Source organism: Theropithecus gelada, chromosome 6 (genome assembly GCF_003255815.1).
Source record: "Theropithecus gelada isolate Dixy chromosome 6, Tgel_1.0, whole genome shotgun sequence".
In the NCBI taxonomy this organism is placed as follows: Eukaryota; Metazoa; Chordata; class Mammalia; order Primates; family Cercopithecidae; genus Theropithecus; species Theropithecus gelada.
Window position 1 is genome coordinate 76,955 of NC_037673.1, and position 17,856 is coordinate 94,810.

Genomic DNA, 17,856 nt, shown 5'->3' on the forward strand with positions numbered 1-17,856 from the left:
TTTAATGGCTAGGAAAATATTCTTAAAAAGGTATCTCAGGCACAGGTGAATCTAAGAAATGACCAATTTCTTTCTTTACATAGATAAATATAAGGTTAGATCCCTGTAAATAAATGAAGCCATTAAGGGTAGAGTCCCACAGATCACAGAACTGACCCAGCATCCAGCTCTGCTCACGATTTCAGGGAGTAATTTCCAGGCACAGGTCGAGCTGGAGAAGCTGGGGACCCTCGTGGCCCCACTGTCCTTCCTGCCTCACAGGGTCTCTGAGGGGTGCCTGGAACATTTCCTCTTGGGCTTTGAAGATCATTTCACTGAAACGCGACATTTTCCAGGTGCCGTGGGCCTGAGCCCAGAAACCTCACCTGCGACAGTGGCTCCCCAGGAGTGAGCACCAGGCACTGTCAGGGGTTCTCTCCCAGCACATTTACAAGGACTTGATGGGTTCTTCTTCCTTCAGGAGCAATCCCAGTGGGCAGAAGGAGGGGACGGGAGGCCTGGCAAATGCTCCTCCCCAGCTCCATTCCGAGCTCCATGGGTCTCTGGCAGGCCTGACGTCTCATGCAGATGAGGGATTAGGGTTCCTCCCCTGCCTCGCTGTTCTCAGGCCCTCATGGCACCCTCCCCACCCCCGTGCAGCCGGCGGACCCTGCTCCCACCCAGCTGTTCTCAGGATTCTCATCCTTCCAGGGACTCTCATCCTTCCAGGACGACGCCCTACCTGGAGCACCCGTTCCTGTGGCGCCCCCAGTCCTGCACTGCAGCGCTCACCCTGTCACCTCCATGGCGAGACCATCCTGGAACCGTGATCAGCCCATCGGTGTCATCCACTGTCCTCGTAGCCCATTTTCTGTGCTTGTTTCTCGTTCCCAAAACATCCTGAAATTACAAGAAATTAACTTTTTTCAAGTCTCTATGCTTCTGAAGTAGGTTTGCCTTAATATAACATTGATGTATTTTTAAGGGGCATTTTTAAAGCTGTACTTCAAGAAATATTTCTTACATTCTTTTGAAGTTTGTTTTTTTTCTTTAAGACGGAGTCTCACTCTGTCTCCCAGGCTGGAGTGCAATGGCGCGATCTTGGCTCCCTGCAACCTCCACCTCCCAGGTTCAAGCGATTCTCCTGCCTCAGCCTCCTGAGTAGCTGGGAATTACAGGTGCGCGCCACCATGCCCAGCTAATTTTTGTATTTTTAGTAGAGACAGGGTTTCACCATGTTGGTCAGGGTAGTCTCAAACTCCTGACCTCATGATTCATCTGCCTTGGCCTCCCAAAGTGCTGGGATTACAGGTGTGAGCCACCACGCCTGGCCGGTTTTTTTTGTTTTTGTTTTTTAATCAAATACAGTTGAGGCTCTCTTGGAGATCCCACATTAAAAAGAACTGAGACAAATCAGACCTCAGAGGCAGGACAGTGCCCTGTGAAGCACATGTCCAGTCCCATCACTGTCCTTCCCTCACGTGGGCCCAGGGATGTGGGTGATGGTATTTGTTGCCCCGGTGATGGAGCAGATTTGATCTGCCTGTGTGGGAAGGGGCTAACTCAACAGGCCTGGATTGCTCAGACCCTGCACGTTCCTAGGAAGGGCCCTTGACTGGCTCCTGGGAACTGAGCTCTTGCAGTGTTCTGACTGATGAGAGAGACTTGAGCCATGTTGCACTACTTTGCCTGGGTAGTTGACCAACAAGGTGATGGATGGTAAACACCTGCTTTCCCTGTGGGTGGCTGGAACTTCCCGGACTGACCCCCAGGTTCAGGAGAGCCTCCCTGGTCCACACCATGGCACTAGCTGTCCCAGCTCCTTGCTGGAGGAATCCAGTGCACCCTGTGTGACTCCGCTGGGAGGGGCTCTGGAAGCGCCTGGCTTCCCCAGCAGCCCTTTCCCTTGGCTGGTTTAGTCTGTACCCTTTCAAGTTGGAGGGTGGTCTCAGGGACCCCCATGCAGTCTGTCATGCTTGCTTTCACCAGAAACTCACCTTGGCAGGGCTTCAGGGGAAGGGTTGGGATTTGGTGACAAGTGACTCCATGGCCTGGGGCCAAGCACAGCATCTACTTAGGTTTTCAGGCGGATGCCCAGGTATGTCTAGCACCTAATGTAACTGAGGCATGAAATGTCTGTGCGCCACGATGCTTCAGCTTGTTACGGGCAGTTAGGCCTTGTGGTGGTTCTCTCTTGGTTTCTGTGGAGAAGCCAGACCCTGCTGTGGTTGGCAAGGAAGGTGAGTGGAGATAGCAGGAGTGTCCATCCCTCAGGAGCCCTTTCTAGTGGAGCGGCTGCCTCTCTCTGATCCTTGATTCATCCCAGGGCAACCTCTGCTCTCCTGGGCAGTTCTTAGAATACTCCAGAAGACCCCAGTACAGCTATCCGGTTCCTCCTGGACCCCAGCTCTCAGGAATGCACCATCTCTGCACTCTCTATGCGCGCCCATCCAGACGGCACCTGAGCTTCCCCATGCCTGCACTGCAGGGTTAACATCTTGCTTGTGTTTTAACCTGTGTTGCTTTGGTTTAAAACTTGTTTGGCCGTGTTATTTGCTGAGATGGCCCAGAGAAGCTTCTACTTATGATCAGGACACCTCACAGTGCAGCCTTCACTTGAGGACTTAGGTCTCATCCAGGTCCACACAGTCCAGGGCCACGGACGCAGAAGACAGAGGAGAAGAACCTCATGGCACGAAGACAGAGTACTGATTGCCCAGGAGGCTTCCAGGAGCTTTGGCTCCTGGGGCTTCTTGTCAGCACTGGGTCAGAGCAGGTCACCCTTGTGTGCAGACACTAGGTTCCTGTACACAGCGGTGAAGAATGGGGGAAGACCAGATGGATTTGGGTGAGGCAGGGATGCTCCTTGGTGTTTAGAGTTTTCCTTTTTCTTTGCCTTGTGGGTTCTCTGTAGCTTATCTTTGTTTTTTGTAACACTAGTTTCCAGTAATTCTGACCTTTCCGAATACCTCTATATACATATGCCTGCCTACTCTCCCTCCAGCTACCTGTAAAGCCTGCAGAAACGTATTCCTGCAGATTATCACTCTATTCAGCCTAACAGATGCTCGTGGAGTGTTGCTGTGTGTGTGCCACGATTTCAGGGTTCAGGTGCACCTGCCTTTGTGGGAAGAGCACAGCTTCCCTGCATAACTGCTGGAGGGTGGGATCTTCCCAAGGGGCAGTTGGGAGGTGCTCAGGCAGAGTAAACGGATTTAAGTTCTGGGCTGGGAGAACATGGTACCCCGTGGAAGGCTCCCTGAGGAAGGAAAGGAAGGAGCTGGAGGGAGGGTGTGTGCGTCTTAGGAGGGGACGCACTTCAGGTGAGAGCAGGCACGGCACTAGGAGGAGCCCCATGAGCCCAGAGTGATGACTCGTAGAGGCCTAAGGGACCGTGCCAGCAGACCCCACCGCCCGTGCTCCACCGGGAGCCTGACATTGTTCTCTGAGATCGGGGGCTGTCTCTGTGTGCTGCCCAGGACTGTGGCAATTTTGTGTATAGAAAAAACAACTGTGTGTCTAATACAGATGGGGTATGAGGAGAGCCACTGGTCTTTCCTGACATTAACAATATGTTTAGTTCATTTTTAGTGAGTATGGAAGTTATTGAAGGTACAGATCACTCTGAAAATAGGCTCTTGTGTGTGAAGGTCATCAGTGAATCTTCACCCTCATAGTTGGTAAATGGTTGTGAGCGTTCAAGGGTATCAGATTCTACAGTGAATCCGAGGATAGCACAGTCTTCCTATTCAGTTTCAGGGAAAATCATACAAAGCCCAGACCATAATTTGTCAGGAATGTTTGCAGTGTGGTGATGGATGTCTTCACCGTGCTTTGGGATGACTGCTGAGGGAGAACGGAAGGAGGGGTCTGGTACTTGCACCTTTCGGTAGAATTAGTGTGAATGCCACAGCGACCGAGCTGTGCTCAGGCGTCTGCCGGCAGTGGTGGCCTTGACGATGGATTTTCTGAAATGGGAATTTGTGAAGTTCTCTAACAAAAGTAAGTGCGAACTTCTTAAGTTGGCTGGTGGCTGCATCCTTGAAAAATTCCGTGTGTAAAATGATACAGAACCAGTTCTCAGTTATCTGTTAAATAAGAGTGCGCGTCCAGCCACGATGACTGTGGACGGCCATGGAGGTCTGGCAGGCCACGGAGGACTCCCATACTCAGCAGGGTGTGACCCACCAGGCAGTGCTTTGGCTCCTCCCAGGAGTCACGGCAGCTGACACATCACCTGGAGTGTCTAGAAAACCACTACCCTAGAGCCCCTACTGCCTTTCCCGGGGCCTCCAGCTATAGATTAGGATCTCAGTGTCCCAGAAAGATTTTCCTTTTACTTTAACTCCTGTTGTTTGTTTTCAGGCACGTGGACTCCCTTTAATCCAGTGACTGTCAGGTCGATCATATGTAAGTATCGGCAGATGGACACGCCTGGGCTTCTTTGTATCCAACCCGCTTGGGTACCCACTTGTGTTTCCTTTGTCTGTGGGTCCGTATCACTTTCCTCCCTTCTGGAATTCCACTTAGACGAGTGTACGCCCTTTCATCCCTCTCCCCCCGTCTCTGTACCTTTTCATGTCTCTCCGTGTCTGTTTGCTTTATTCTTTATTCTGATTATTGTTAATGTACTGTTTGTTTAACCTGTCCTTTCAGTTTCTAATTCTAAAGATGACATATATTTAAAATTTCTAAATTATTAGTTACTTTGACATCTTATCTGGGTGTTTTTGATAGACATTGCTTATTTATTTTTGTGATTCCATCCTTTATTCGAATATTTCATATGATAGTGTTCAGTTTTAAGAACATGTTTTTATTGAAAAGTGCTAGATATTTGTGACGTGGAGCTACTTGACAGTGTGTCTGAAGTCCTTGGGAGGGTGGTCTATAGCTGATTGTTTTTCCTGCTCAAGCCCACACAGAGTAACCAACTTCCTTGATGTTTCTGTAATTTTTGTTTGTTTTGTGGGTCCATGTGTAGCCTTAATGTGAGAGTCTGCATCATTTCTTTGGGTCCAGGGTCTCCCCAGCTGTACAGGTAGCCGGGTTTTTGCTTGTTTCTTTTAAGAGACAGGGTCTCCCTGTGTTGCCCAGGCCTGGTCTGGAATTCCTGGGCTCAAGCAATCGTCCTGCCTCAGTCTCCCAAAGAGTGGGGATTACAGGTGTGCACCCCCATGCCCAGACGGTAGCTGGGGTGGGAGGTGCAGCTCCAGGGGCAGGCAGGTGTTCAGGAGAGTCGTGCTGTGTCTCCATCCCCTGTACCAGGTGGGAGGTGCAGCTCCAGGGGCAGGCAGGCTTGGGATGCAGGTGTTCAGGAGAGTCGTGTTTCCATCCCCGCCCCACTTGATTTCTGGAAGGTTTCCTTTGCTGGGAGGTGCAACCCCCTTCACGCCTCTTTAATATGGAATCCCAGGTTCAGTTCTGCCTCACAGGGACCACAGCAATGTGTCTCCAGGTTTCCCAGAGCAGCCTGGGGCTCATTCCTTCATCTCCCATCCATGCATGCGTTTTAGTCTTGTGAGGATTCCCTGAGTTCCTTGCGAAGCCCGTGTGTGGTGAGGTGTCTGAGTCCTAGTGCTGGTGTAGCTGGGGGGCTTTTCCAGATGGTTGTGCCCCGCTGGTCATGCAAATGTCGCCACGTCACACTGATGGAAGGAGAGAAAACCTGGAAGCATAGCAGTGGCAGGGCTCAGCCTTTAGTGCTAGAAAAGGTGTTGATAATGGGGAGATACCTCCCGCCCAGAGAGGAAGGGCCTGGGAGCCACTCCTCTGCGGAACCCTCACCCTCGTGTGCAGCTCAGCCAGCACCCTTCCCTGCTGGTGTCTGGTGCACAGTGGGTCCTGCACGCACCAGCATCGTCCACACACACCGTGCACGTCGTGGAACGGTCCTGTGAAAAACAGCCCCTGGTTGCACACGGGGTTGTGGACTGTTGGGAGGAAGCATCGATGCTGTTTCTCACATGATTTTTCATCCTGTGGATTTTCATTCAGTTGTGACGTATTTCCAATGAAACCAGGAGTAGTCGTATTGTAGTCCTATATTAACCTCTGTTCTTGAAAAGAGACCACGTGATTTATCATTTTCTCTGCAGCAGTAATTCAGATTGAATTTTTCTATGGTTTTTAACCATACTGCGACTACATGTAAAGGTAGTTGCAGATTCTTTTGTATTTGGACCTGGAGTTAGACTGAAAGCAAATAGGATGTAGGCGAGGGTCTGTTTCTAATTAAAGCAGGTTTTCCCAACAGGGCTGTTCCGAGCTTCCACCAGTGCTGTGGGTCCTGGAGAGTCGGAGGGTCAGCTCTGGGAATTAGATTCGTGTTCTAGGCCGAGACCCAGGAGCCAGAGGAGCTGGGGCCACTCACCCTCCGTGCGCCTCGGAAGCTGAGTGTGAAGCTCTGCTCTTCTTTCCATCATGGCTGCGGCCGAATTTCCTCGCACATCCTATTGCACGGCCTGCCTCACAGCTGCAAGCGCACCTTCTCATAGGACTTAGGGGGCCAGGGCTGGGGGACAATCCCTCACACCCCACCCAGGGCAAAAGTGACAAGACTTTTAGGGATTTCGCCCCTATTCACAGACAGGCATGCATTGCCCAGCCCCTGTTAGTGATCAACAGTGGGGCCCCGCCAGGCTCTGAGGGCGGAGGTCTGGTGGGAAGCCTCGAGTGAGTTTGCTGCGACTGATCTTTTGTTGCTTGACTGTTCCTCTCTCTCTCAGCCATGTTTGACCGTGAGAACAAGGCCGGTGTGAACTTCAGCGAGTTCACGGGTGTGTGGAAGTACATCACGGACTGGCAGAACGTCTTCCGCACGTACGACCGGGACAACTCCGGGATGATCGACAAGAACGAGCTGAAGCAGGCCCTTTCAGGTTTTGGTAACTCACTCATCCTGGCTTGTGTAGCGTGTTTCATTTTGGAACCTAGGAGCCGTTGAAGTTTTTTAAACCTTGTTGAACTTAACTGATTGTCTAACCAGGCTATGTAAAGTTTTTGTTGACATCATGCAGGTTCGTATTTGATATTGCTCATGTCGGAAGGCGATCCTTGACACGGACACGTTTATGCAGTTTTTTATCCAAAATGAGATAAGGGCTATGCAAGCCATTCGTCTTTTGTGAAGTGGAATGATGTTACGAGCAAAACTGAGAATGTGGCTTTTGAAATCATTTAAAAGTGGATCCGTGAAAATACCGTGGGGCAGGGCAGCTTATATTTCATGATAGATCAAAGCGTGTTGAAAAAGTGACAGTCTACCTAAGAAACAGCTGTCAGTCACCAGGTCCAAACCGTGTGCCTCAGAAGGGGCGTCAGGCAGATTGCGTGCCCATTCTCAAGTGTGCTCGGCATGTGTGTGCTCGGCGTGTGTGTGCGCACACATGTGCCGTGCACCTCAGAACAGCATCAGAGAGGCGGAGCACGTGATCATTCTCAAGTGTGTTCCGCAGGTGCGTACTGTGTGCATGTGTGTGCTGAACGCATGTGCACACACGTGTGACAGTGTGCCGTGGGTCTAGGAGTGTTTACAGGGCCCGTCCAGAGTGCGTCCATAGGGCCTGTCCATGGGGCTTCCTGTGCTAGTCTCAGGTCTGAGAGGAAGCAGGGGTTCTATTTACAGAGGAACAACGGACATGTTTGGGGCCAGCCTGAGGCTCTTGGTGGCTGCACCGAGATTCTAATCCAGGCGGATTTCATGTGGCCCCTGTATGAAGCCGCTTCCGTGATTTACTTAAAAGGCTCCTTAGAAACAGTGAGGAAAATTTGATTCTACTTGAGTACCTCTGAGATAACTGGAGTCTCACTTACCTAAGCACGCCGCCTCTCCTCGCGTTTCCTCCCAGCATGCACTTTATGGCTGCCTTTCTTTCTCTTCTCTTTCTCACCTTACAAGCTTGTCCACAGGGCTGGCTATGCACACTGGGTCTCAAGAAGCAGTTCTGAGCTGACCAGCTGCGAGCCAGGATTTGGGCTGGATGGCTCTGAATTGGCACTTGGAATGCAGCTGTGTCCTTGGGTGGGGGAAGTGGAGGGAACCCTGGCCGGCTCCTCTTCCCTGGGGCAGGTACGGAAGGGCTGGGAGGGAAGGATGCCACCCTCCACAGAGAGCGGTCCTGGGGCCGGGGAGGCCCGTGCTGCTGAGTGCGGCCAGGGCCACATGGACTTCAGGACCAGCCTGGAGTTATTTTTAGACAAGCAACCTCTGGTGCCACAGACATCTTTTCCTAACCTTGTCAGGCCCCGGAGCTCCCTTTGCCTCGTGCCGGTGACCACCGGTCCTCAGAATGCGCAGTGGAAGTTGCTACGGACGGTGCTGCCTGCTCTCTGAGGCCCTCTTCGTCCTGGTCTGGCGAAGGACTGCCCAGAAAACTGTGCTGAGCTGTGGTGGGAGGCACGGCCGGTCACACCGCCGTCCTGTTGCCCCGGAGCGGGCAGGCCTCCTTGTGCTGCGCGGTGGCAGAACCTTTCCTGACTTCCAGGCTTTTCCTGGTGCGGCGCCCATCGCAGCACTTTCTCTGGTCACCCTGGCAAGTTTCCTGGGTGTGGTGTCCCATCGCAGCGCTTTCTCTGGTCACCCTGGCAAGTTTCCTTCTGCACTTGGTTCTTGATGTCCAGGACCATCTCCCACATCTTCCGTGGAAAGGGGCGTTGTCATCCTTGTTGTATTTTGATTATTTCAAAAGATTTCCTATAATAACTGTTAGGAAGTCGGCCCTAGAAGCAAAAATTCTTCTTTTGTCTTGGCCCTTACGAACAAGTGTTCTGCTCTTAGATGAAGCAGGGAGGCTGCACTTGAGCTCAGGGGCCGCCACAGGGAATCACCAGGTGGTGGAGCCTGCGAGATTTCTCCCCGGGTGTCTCTGACGGGGCCACGTGTGGATTTTATAATCCACCCGTTCGTTTTTTTAAGCCTTTATTGTTAACATCAGCTGTGTGCCACGCTCAGAGACCGGAAGTGAAAAGGTGAGGAAGGCGTCCGCACATTCGGGCACCCATCACCCGGCGCCGGGCCGGCTGACTCAGCACGTGCCGTTAGGTTGCCGTAAACAGCCAGCGAGACTCTCCCCTCTGGTGGGCAGTGGGTGTCTGAGAAAGGCAGTTGGGCAGAGAACGGCTCCGCCGTGGCCCTTTGCCACGTACCAGGCCCCCCAGAGCTGGGGGAGCCCCAGGGAGCCTCGTCCTGTTGAGTGGGGGCAGCTTGTATTTTCCCTGGAGGTGGAATGGATGAGATTTCCAAGGAGGTCATGGCTCTGCTTGCTGGTTCACAACATTTCAGAGAGTCCGAAAGAGGCCCAAGGGTGCTGGTCGTCTCACATGGGCTGACTTTCATTAACAGAAACTCAGAAGCAGTTGCGGCTGGGTTTTGGCTTCTCAAATAAACATTCTTCTTGTAGTTCGTTTGTTCCTCCCTCATTTTACTAGTCTGACTTTGCCTTTGTTTTCCCTTCACTGTTACTGATGACCAAGGACGCTGGAAGTTAATTCCGGAGGCAGCGGGGTTGCTCCTGTTGTCTGTGCAGACTGGAATTCCTGTGCCTCTGTCAGCATCTCCGCTGTCCTTCCCCAGCCTTGGCAGGAGGCCAGTAATGACCTCTGTCCCCTGTGCACCCCAGTGATGGCCTCTGACCCCTTGTACCCCAGTGATGGCCTCTGTCCCCCTTGTACCGCAGTGATGGCCTCTGTCCCCCTTGTACCCCAGTGATGGCCTCTGTCCCCTGTGCATTCCCAGACAGGAGTGTCCCTGTGGCCGTGTCCCAGGCTCTGTCCTCAGCAGGCTGGGCTCAGCCCCGGTACAGGTGCAGGAGGTGGGAATAGTAGGGACCAGAAGAAGTGGCAGCTGTTCACAACTCTGCCATTTCTTTCTGAATGTAACAGGAGATCCTGTCTTCTCAGCTTGCAGGGAAGGAGGGTCCAAAGCAACTCCGCTGTTGCACGTTTAGGGACCCCTGAACTTAAATGGCAGAACGCCCTGACCACTCTGGAAGGCACTGTGTTCATGTGTGTGTGCTTGACTCTTTATCTGTGAAGGGGCTGTTTGTGCAGGCGATTAACTGTGAGATTCAGACAGTAGGTGCACACATCCCTGCAGAGATTCCAGCAGGGCTGAAAACCAGTAAAAACAGATCAGCACCTGGATCTTGCCTCCTGAGTCAGTAAGGATGCCACAGTTACGAAGGCAGTGGGATTTCGAGGGAGGGAAGGGAAGGAGGCAGGCGGGGCGTGCTCTCCAAGGTGCCCGAACACACCTGCTGCCTCCACACGTCTTCAGAGCCCTCTCCCCGTGGGAGGCCTTTTTCAGGACAGGCTCGGTGAACTGGAAACGAAATCCTAGCCCTTGGTGGCCCTGCAGTGACTTGGACCTTTCCGAGGTCACCCTGCCACTGTGCCCGCCAGTCCCTCATGGCAGGTGGGGCACATCCCCCAGACACTCCCATTTCTTGACATTGACACTTTGTATAACTGGAAACCTTCTGTGAAATTTTAGTTTTCAAAGCATTGTCTGGTGACAGGCAACCCAGGGCGGCGAATCATTCAGAATTTTCTTATCTAGGTTAATAAATATAATAAAATCAATAACGACTTTGAAAGTAACTCCACTGGGTTCACGAAACTGAGCGTGGCCGCCCTGTGGGGTGGTGGTTGGTGAGTGCTTCCCTGGGGTGAGTAGTTAATTCACGAGAGTGATGGCAACGTCCCACTCGCTCCTCCTTCCAGGGTCATGGTCTCGAGGGGTCGCTCCATGCACTGCAGATGTGAGCTCCTTACACAGCGACGTATTCGGGAAGTGTCTCAGTTCTGAGTGCCTTTGAGTGAATTTGCACTTCCGTTCACACCCAGCCTTGCATCGTGTGTGTTAGAGGCTGTGGGCCTTGGGAGGGAGGGGTGGGCGTTGGCACATACCTCCCGTCTCTCCCAGCCCTCTCTGACTCCGACTTTCACTCTTCAAGGCTACCGGCTCTCTGACCAGTTCCACGACATCCTCATTCGAAAGTTCGACAGGCAGGGACGGGGGCAGATCGCCTTCGACGACTTCATCCAGGGCTGCATCGTCCTGCAGGTGACAGAGTGGCTTCGCCTGGGTTTGGTGTGGTGGTGGGAGGGGTTCGCTTGCCAGCGTGATGCACCTGACCTTCAATCCAAGGAGTCAGGCGTATGTAGAATTAGTTTTTGGAGCTTATAAGAGTGAGTCTCATCTTTGGAGAAGTAGCTGGTTAGTGGAAGTGTAGACAAACATGTTTTCCTCCCCTTGGAAATGGCATAGAGAGCCCATCTGGGAGACGCTGTTTTTGCAGTATCCGGTGGGTTAGTTACACGTATGTTCTGGTGTTCTGATTTTTTTTTTTTTTTTTTGAGACCGAGTCTCGCTCTGTCACCCAGGCTATGGCACGATCCCGGCTCACTCTCACCTCTGCCTCCCGGGTTCAAGTGATTCTCCTGCCTCAGCCTCCCCAGTAGCTGGGATTACAGGTGACACCCAGCTAATTTTTGTATTTTTAGTAGAGATGGGGTTTCGCCATGTTGGCCAGGCTGATCTCAAACTCCTGACCTCAAGTAATCCGCCCGCCTTAGCCTCCCAAAGTGCTGGGATTACAGGCATGAGCCCCTGTGCCTGGCCAATGATAGTGTATTTTTGCAAAAACTTTTATTTTGAGAAAAGGGACACGTTTTCTGTTGTGGTCATCACTGTGTCCTGCCGTCTTTGTGTGTGAGGTCAGCTGTGGAGCCTGTGGGCACTCGGGCTGCCCTCGGTGGGGTCTCCGCGCTCTTCCTGTGCACACCAGTGTCTGCAGGAGCTTGTAATGCATCCTGACCTGCAAGGCAAGCTCTTTGGTGACGTCTCTCCTGCTGGGCTCTCTTTGAGACCCACGGAGATGGAGAGCAGGGCTCAGGGGGACCCGCCTGGGAGCTCCACACAGACCCCTGCTGCTGTGTGCAGGTGGAGATCCCGGTCTCCACCCAGATTCCTCAAGGTCCTGCCTTGGTGGCCGCGCAGTTCCGTGAGAGATAGGAACAGCATGGGGTTTTTAGAAATAATGGGGAAATTCGGAAACGTTCCCAAATTGTTTATTCTATGTAACAATTAAAATGCTAGATCTGTAAAAGTGAGTTTCCTCTGGTTTATGGATCCATCAGTCCCTGCTCTTCAGGGATTTGTTGGAGAACCAGGTCTGTGAACATGGAAGCCTCAAAACTCGACAGTGGGGGAGCCTTTCCTGCCCTGCCTCTTGGGGTTCCTGCCACGTTGGATGACATTTTCACAATGTTCTCTGAACACCTTCAAAAAAGTGTAGGCCGGGCCTGGTGTCACATGCCTGTAGTCCCAGCTACTCAGGAGGCTGAGGCAGGAGAATCACTTGAGCCTAAGAGGTGGAGGTTGCAGTGAGCCAAGATCACACCACTGCACTCCAGCCTGGGTGACAGAGCCAGACACTGTCTCACAAAAAAAGAGGGAAAAGATGCAGTGTAAAATCTCGTTATGTACTGTGACTGAATTGCTGTAGGATTCAGATCTTCATTTGAGACTATGTTCTGTAAGTTAACGTTGATCTTGTGTGAGCTTTCGGTAGCTGGAGTAACACTGGCGGCCTCACAGTGACCTCTCCAGCGCCTTCCAAGGCACATCCGCAGCAAGCGTAGCTCCTCCTGGGGGGTGCTGCCTCCCCAAGGCCCGGCTCCAGACCGCACGGGGAGGGCCTGACAGCCAGTTCCCGGGCTGTCCCCACCCTTGGAGAGTGACCCTAAACACTAGACAGATGGGGAATGGGAAAGAAAAGAATGCTGCAGACACAAGTTAAAATTCCCTCAAAAACGTTTTGATTCATCTGCTTTTTCCGAAAGGATAAAGGCTTTTCGAAAATTATTTTTTAACAAATAATATGAACACTTTTAGAAACCCTAGAAATACACAAAGGATTCAAAATAGAAAGAAAAATTACCCATTATTCTTCAAGCCAGCATCACCCATTGCAGGTGTTTTTGGAGTTTGGTGAGGCCGTAGCTGCTGCCAAGTCCAGGAGCCTGGTGGTGCTGTGGCGTTCCTGCAGGGTGGTTTTTTTTCCTTTGAGATGGAGTCTCGCTCTGTCACCCCAGCTGGAATGTGGTGGTGTAAACACAGCCCACTGCAGCCTCGACCCCAAGTCTCAAGCGATCCTTCCGCCTTGGCCTCCTGAGTAGCTGGGATCACAGGCGAGAGTCACCACACCCTGTCCACGTTCTGATATGCGAGGACTGCTGTTTTCTTTTTTTTTTTTTTTTTTTTGAGGCCGAGTCTCGCTCTGTCACCCAGGCTGGAGTGCAGTGGCCGGATCTCAGCTCACTGCAAGCTCCGCCTCCCGGGTTCCCGCCATTCTCCTGCCTCAGCCTCCCAAGTAGCTGGGACTACAGGCGCCGCCACCTTGCCCAGCTAGTTTTTTTTGTATTTTTTAGTAGAGACGGGGTTTCATTGTGTTAGCCAGGATGGTCTCGATCTCCTGACCTTGTGATCCGCCCGTCTCGGCCTCCCAAAGTGCTGGGATTACAGGCTTGAGCCACCGCGCCCAGCCTGAGGACTGCTGTTTTCTTCCCTTGTCACATTTTCTTCTTTTTCTTTCTTCTTTTTTCTTTTTCTTTCTTCTCCTTCCTTTCTTTTTTTTTTTTTTTTTTTTTTGAGAGACCCTTGCTGTCTGTCACCCAGGCCTGAGTGTGGTGGTGTGAACACGGCTCACTGCAGCCTCAACCCCCAGGCTCAAGTGATCCTCACGCCTTGGCCTCCCAGAGTGCTGGGATCACAGACAAGAGTCACCATGCTGGCCTGAATCTTCGTGATATTTTACGGCTGCCCCAAGTCCATCATCTAGAAGTGGCACTTACTTAACCATCCCTGTTAGGAGGGTGTAGGCGGTCACCCTGTCTCTGCTGCTGATCTGGCCTGGACCCTCGGCTGTCAGAGGGAAGGGTGGGCGGGGCTGAAGGATCCTGAAGCCCTCGTGATGTCACAAGATCCCCCGCTGTGTCCTGAGCTCCACATGGCCCAGGTGGCCCCACAGCAGAGGCGAGCCACTGGAGGGCGGAGGGCCGCCACGGGATGGTCTTCAGGGGCGAAGGAAGGGCCCAGGCCCCCAGGAGACTCAGGAGACCAGGGCCTGGGATCAGGGGCTCGGTCAGGGGCTCAGCCAGGGCTGGACGTAGTGGAGCCAGCCCTGCAGCCCTGTGTTCTTCCCACTCCCACTGTCCATGTGAACAGCTCCAGCCCCACCTGTGCCTCCCTGTGCTGGGCTCCATCAGGAAATGACCTGTGTGCTTCTGAAATTGGGTTCCTAATGACTTTGTCCCAGTGCACCTTGCTCCTTCCGTTCACTATCGAGATTTAAATGCATGTTTTCTCCCCAGAGGTTGACGGATATATTCAGACGTTACGACACGGATCAGGATGGCTGGATTCAGGTGTCGTACGAACAGTACCTGTCCATGGTCTTCAGTATCGTATGACCCTGGCCTCTCATGAAGAGCAGCACGACATGGCAAGAGCCGAAACGCCAAAGTTCCTTCCTGTGAGGGAATGGAACCCAGATGCAGTTAGATGCTGTTCTTCCTTTAGATTTTACCATGTGGGGACCCAGCTGTACATATGTGGATAAGGTGATTAATGTTTTCCAACTGTAATAGTAGCTGCATCATTATAATGCAGACGTTGGATTTGGTGACTGTCTCATTGTGCCATGAGGTAAATGTAATAATGTTTGAGGCATTCTGCTTGCAAAAAAATCTATCATGTGCTTTTCTAGATGTCTCTGGTTCTATAGTGGAAATGCTTTTATTAGCCAATAGGAATTTTAAAATAATATGGAACTTGCACAAAAGGCTTTTCATGTGCCTTACTTTTTTAAAAAGGAGTTTATTGTATTCATTGGTATATGCGACGTAAGCAATAAAGGGAATGTTAGACCTGTGGTCTGCCTTCAGCTTTTCAAATCAAATAGGTCCAAGAACCAGGCCCCATGCCCTGGTCCTACAGACAGTCACTGCGTCAGATGTGCTGGCTCGTCTGGGACCTCCCAGGGTCCTGGGCACCTTCTGGGACATTGTCCAGCCCAGCGTGCACAGCTCTGCTTGTGAAAAGCCAGAGGGACTCTCACCTTCTGTTCAAGAGGCTACATTTCATAAAACTGCTCCGTTTGGATAAAGAAATCCAATTTGGTGTAGCAGGTTGCGCATTTCCATCATTAATGATTTAGCCACGCTGTCTCCGCACGTGGCCTGCAGCACGTGGCCACCCAGCACATCCCCCTGCTCACCTCGGTCCACTGCCAGTGCTGCCCGGTCCCCCTCCCTGCCTTGCTGTGCAGTGCCGGGCCCCCCTGGGTCCTGAGCCCTGAGCCCCAGCCTCATTCTCTGGACGCTTCCCTTCTGCAGTGATGCGTCTGGTTTCGGGGCTGCAGCCTCTGCTCAGAACGCCTGCCTTGACGCTGCTTGTTCCACACAGTTCTGCACGTCTTTTCTCTGTTTTGGTCTCTTGGGATCTGCTACCTGCTCAAATCCCTGCTTGGTGTGTTGAGGGGTGAGGGGCAGGGGGCATGGTTTCCTGGAAAAAGCCCCAGTCTCTTAACGCTGGGCAGGTGTGTGCTGTGTGTGTGGAGGGGTGCGGGGTGCTGGGCTGCATCTGTGCTCCAGGTGAGATCTCCCCAACTTTCCACCTGCACTTGGCCTGGGGCCTCTGGATATGGATCCCTCTGGAACAGGCGCTCCCGGCTCCCTGGGTATGGGAGGAGGAGGGATGTGGGCTTGGGGGCCTGGCTGCTCCCTCTGGCTACACCACCAATCTGTGCTGGCCCCTTCTCAGGTGCCCAGGCCCCATGTGGCCCCCGGGTTGGTGTGGGGCCTGCACTGCGCTGTCCTCGTCTGCTCCTAGTTGGCTACTCTGCCGGTCGCACCACCTGCCAGGCTGCAGGGAGTCCTTGCCCACAGCCAACTGTGCTGCCTGTGGCCTTGTGGTCTGTCCTGCGGTCCTGGCTGGTGTGTGTGTCCCCCGGCAGCACCTGCAGCCTCGCTGCCTGCATCCCCTCGCAACCCCCACCCCTCGCGCTGGCACGTGGCCTCCCCTAGAACCTGAAGCCAGAGCTTGTGTGGAAGAAGTGGGTGGGGTATTCAGATTTCAGATTTGGGTTCTGGTGGGTGTCACTGATAAGAAACTGGGGATCTGTTGGCCTGTGCTGGCCACGGGTGGGGCCTGGCACCGTGAGTTTCCCATCTCTGGTGCCCGTGGTTAGTGGATTAGAACATCACTGGACAGGAGGCCCGGGTGTGGCAGGGTCAGGCCCAAGGTATGGGGCTGGGACTGACCTTGTGACCTCAGTCATGGGGATCCCAGGGCGGTCTCTGAGGATCCGCAGCCATCCACTGGGTGCCTCGCTAGACCTTGACACCCCCGTGACTCTGCAGCAGATGACCCCAAGCTCCACTCCATGAGGTCAGCTGCCTTGCCCAGGCCCCAGGCTCCCAGTTCCATGAGGTCTTCCTCACCCAGGCCTCCACGGCCAGGTGCCCAGCGGCTTCTCCCTCGCCTCACGGGCACCTGGACTCAGTGTCCAGTAGCTGCACCCACCCCACCCTGGGAGCTGCCCTCACTCCTCCTTCAGCCTCAGGCCTGTGAGGTCTCCGTGTTTGGGGTGAGGGCAGCTGCTGCAGCCACCTTGCAGCCCTCCCAGCCACATCTCCAGGCCCTTGCCCGTGCTGTCTCCCTTTGCAGTGAACAACCCCAACTCCACACCCGCAGCTTCTCTGGCCTCTGGATTCCTACCTGGGTCAGGGAAGCCTCTGCTACTGCAAGGAGCTGCCAGCCCTGGTGAGACACCTGCCTACAGGCACACGATCAACGTTTGTCCTCCATGGATGATACGGGCCAATGGTTGATGCTGAGGCCGATGTGCTCGTCTTGTGTATCAGCTGCCAGGGAAGGAATGTTGTGTGTGTGCGGTTAGCTCCATATTCCTAGAAAGCAGACAAAGGCAGGTGAGACGGAGACTTACAGAGAAAAGGTCAGATTGTGGATGAAGCTTCCTTCCTTCCTTTTCGCAGCAATGAGATGTTCCTCTGATGGAGATAAAGTGTTTCTCAGCACGTCACGTGTGTGTGGGACAGACGCACAGGTTTGTGGTGTGCTCAGGTGTGTGGCAGATTCACAGGTGTGAGGTACACTCAGGTGTGTGGTGCAGGGACCCTCAGCTACTCTGCACATGGCTGCCATGGGGGCTCCTGATCTGCAGGCAGACTCTGGGAGGCTGCCTTGGAGAGGGGCCTCCATGAAGACTCACGAGAACAAAAGCCGCTGAGAATTCGGGAGCACAAGTTCTTTAGCAGAAGGTGAGGAGGGCGCTGGGGCCGCTGCACTGCACGCTGGGAGGACCAGCAGGGGTAGCACGCGGGACAAACGCATGTCAGGCCGGCCTGCTGGCAAGGAAACCCCTGGATGCAGAGCCTGTGTCGGGCTGGTGGGCTGTGGCTGTCGGGAGGGGCATTTCCCCGGGAGCTCCCAGCCACCAGGAGTCAAGGGGAGGTGGTGAGCATCTTGCAGTGGAATTGTGGAGGGGGACTCCCCTGCTCTCCTTGTGGGAGTCACTGATACAAAACTCTGAGGGTCCCTGGAGGGCAGTGAGCTCACAAGTTGTGGAGGATTCTCTGTGGAGGGGGTGCCGTGCCCCCTGCCAGCCACACTGCCAGCACAGACCCCATCCTCAGGCGTCTGCAGAGAGGGCCCGTCAGCTGCACACAGCCTGGGCCACGTGGGGGCAGTGCGGCTGCACCACAGAGCTCCGGGAGCTGCTGACTGACCGGGTGGACCTGCCAGACACAGCCATGGCATTTACAGCTGCAGAGAGACCACAGAGAGAAGGG

General features: G+C 53.4%; 1 protein-coding gene across 7 annotated transcripts in view; it reads left to right on the forward strand.

The window, feature by feature from the left end:
- The window catches only part of PDCD6 (programmed cell death 6), a 43,399-nt gene extending 28,484 nt beyond the window's left edge, over positions 1–14,915 (forward strand). Inside the window, exons 3-6 of one of the 7 annotated variants that reach the window (XM_025387347.1) lie at positions 4,345–4,389; positions 6,708–6,866; positions 10,935–11,044; positions 14,356–14,915. In XM_025387347.1, the coding sequence (XP_025243132.1) occupies positions 4,345–4,389; positions 6,708–6,866; positions 10,935–11,044; positions 14,356–14,454 (413 nt within the window). In that variant the 3' untranslated portion in view covers positions 14,455–14,915. Of the gene's footprint in view, positions 1–4,344; positions 4,390–6,707; positions 6,867–10,934; positions 11,333–14,355 lie in introns of those variants that run through there. The other 6 variants (XM_025387348.1, XM_025387346.1, XM_025387345.1 and 3 more) reach the window with 6 other exon arrangements.
- Positions 14,916–17,856: the final 2,941 nt, after the last annotated feature.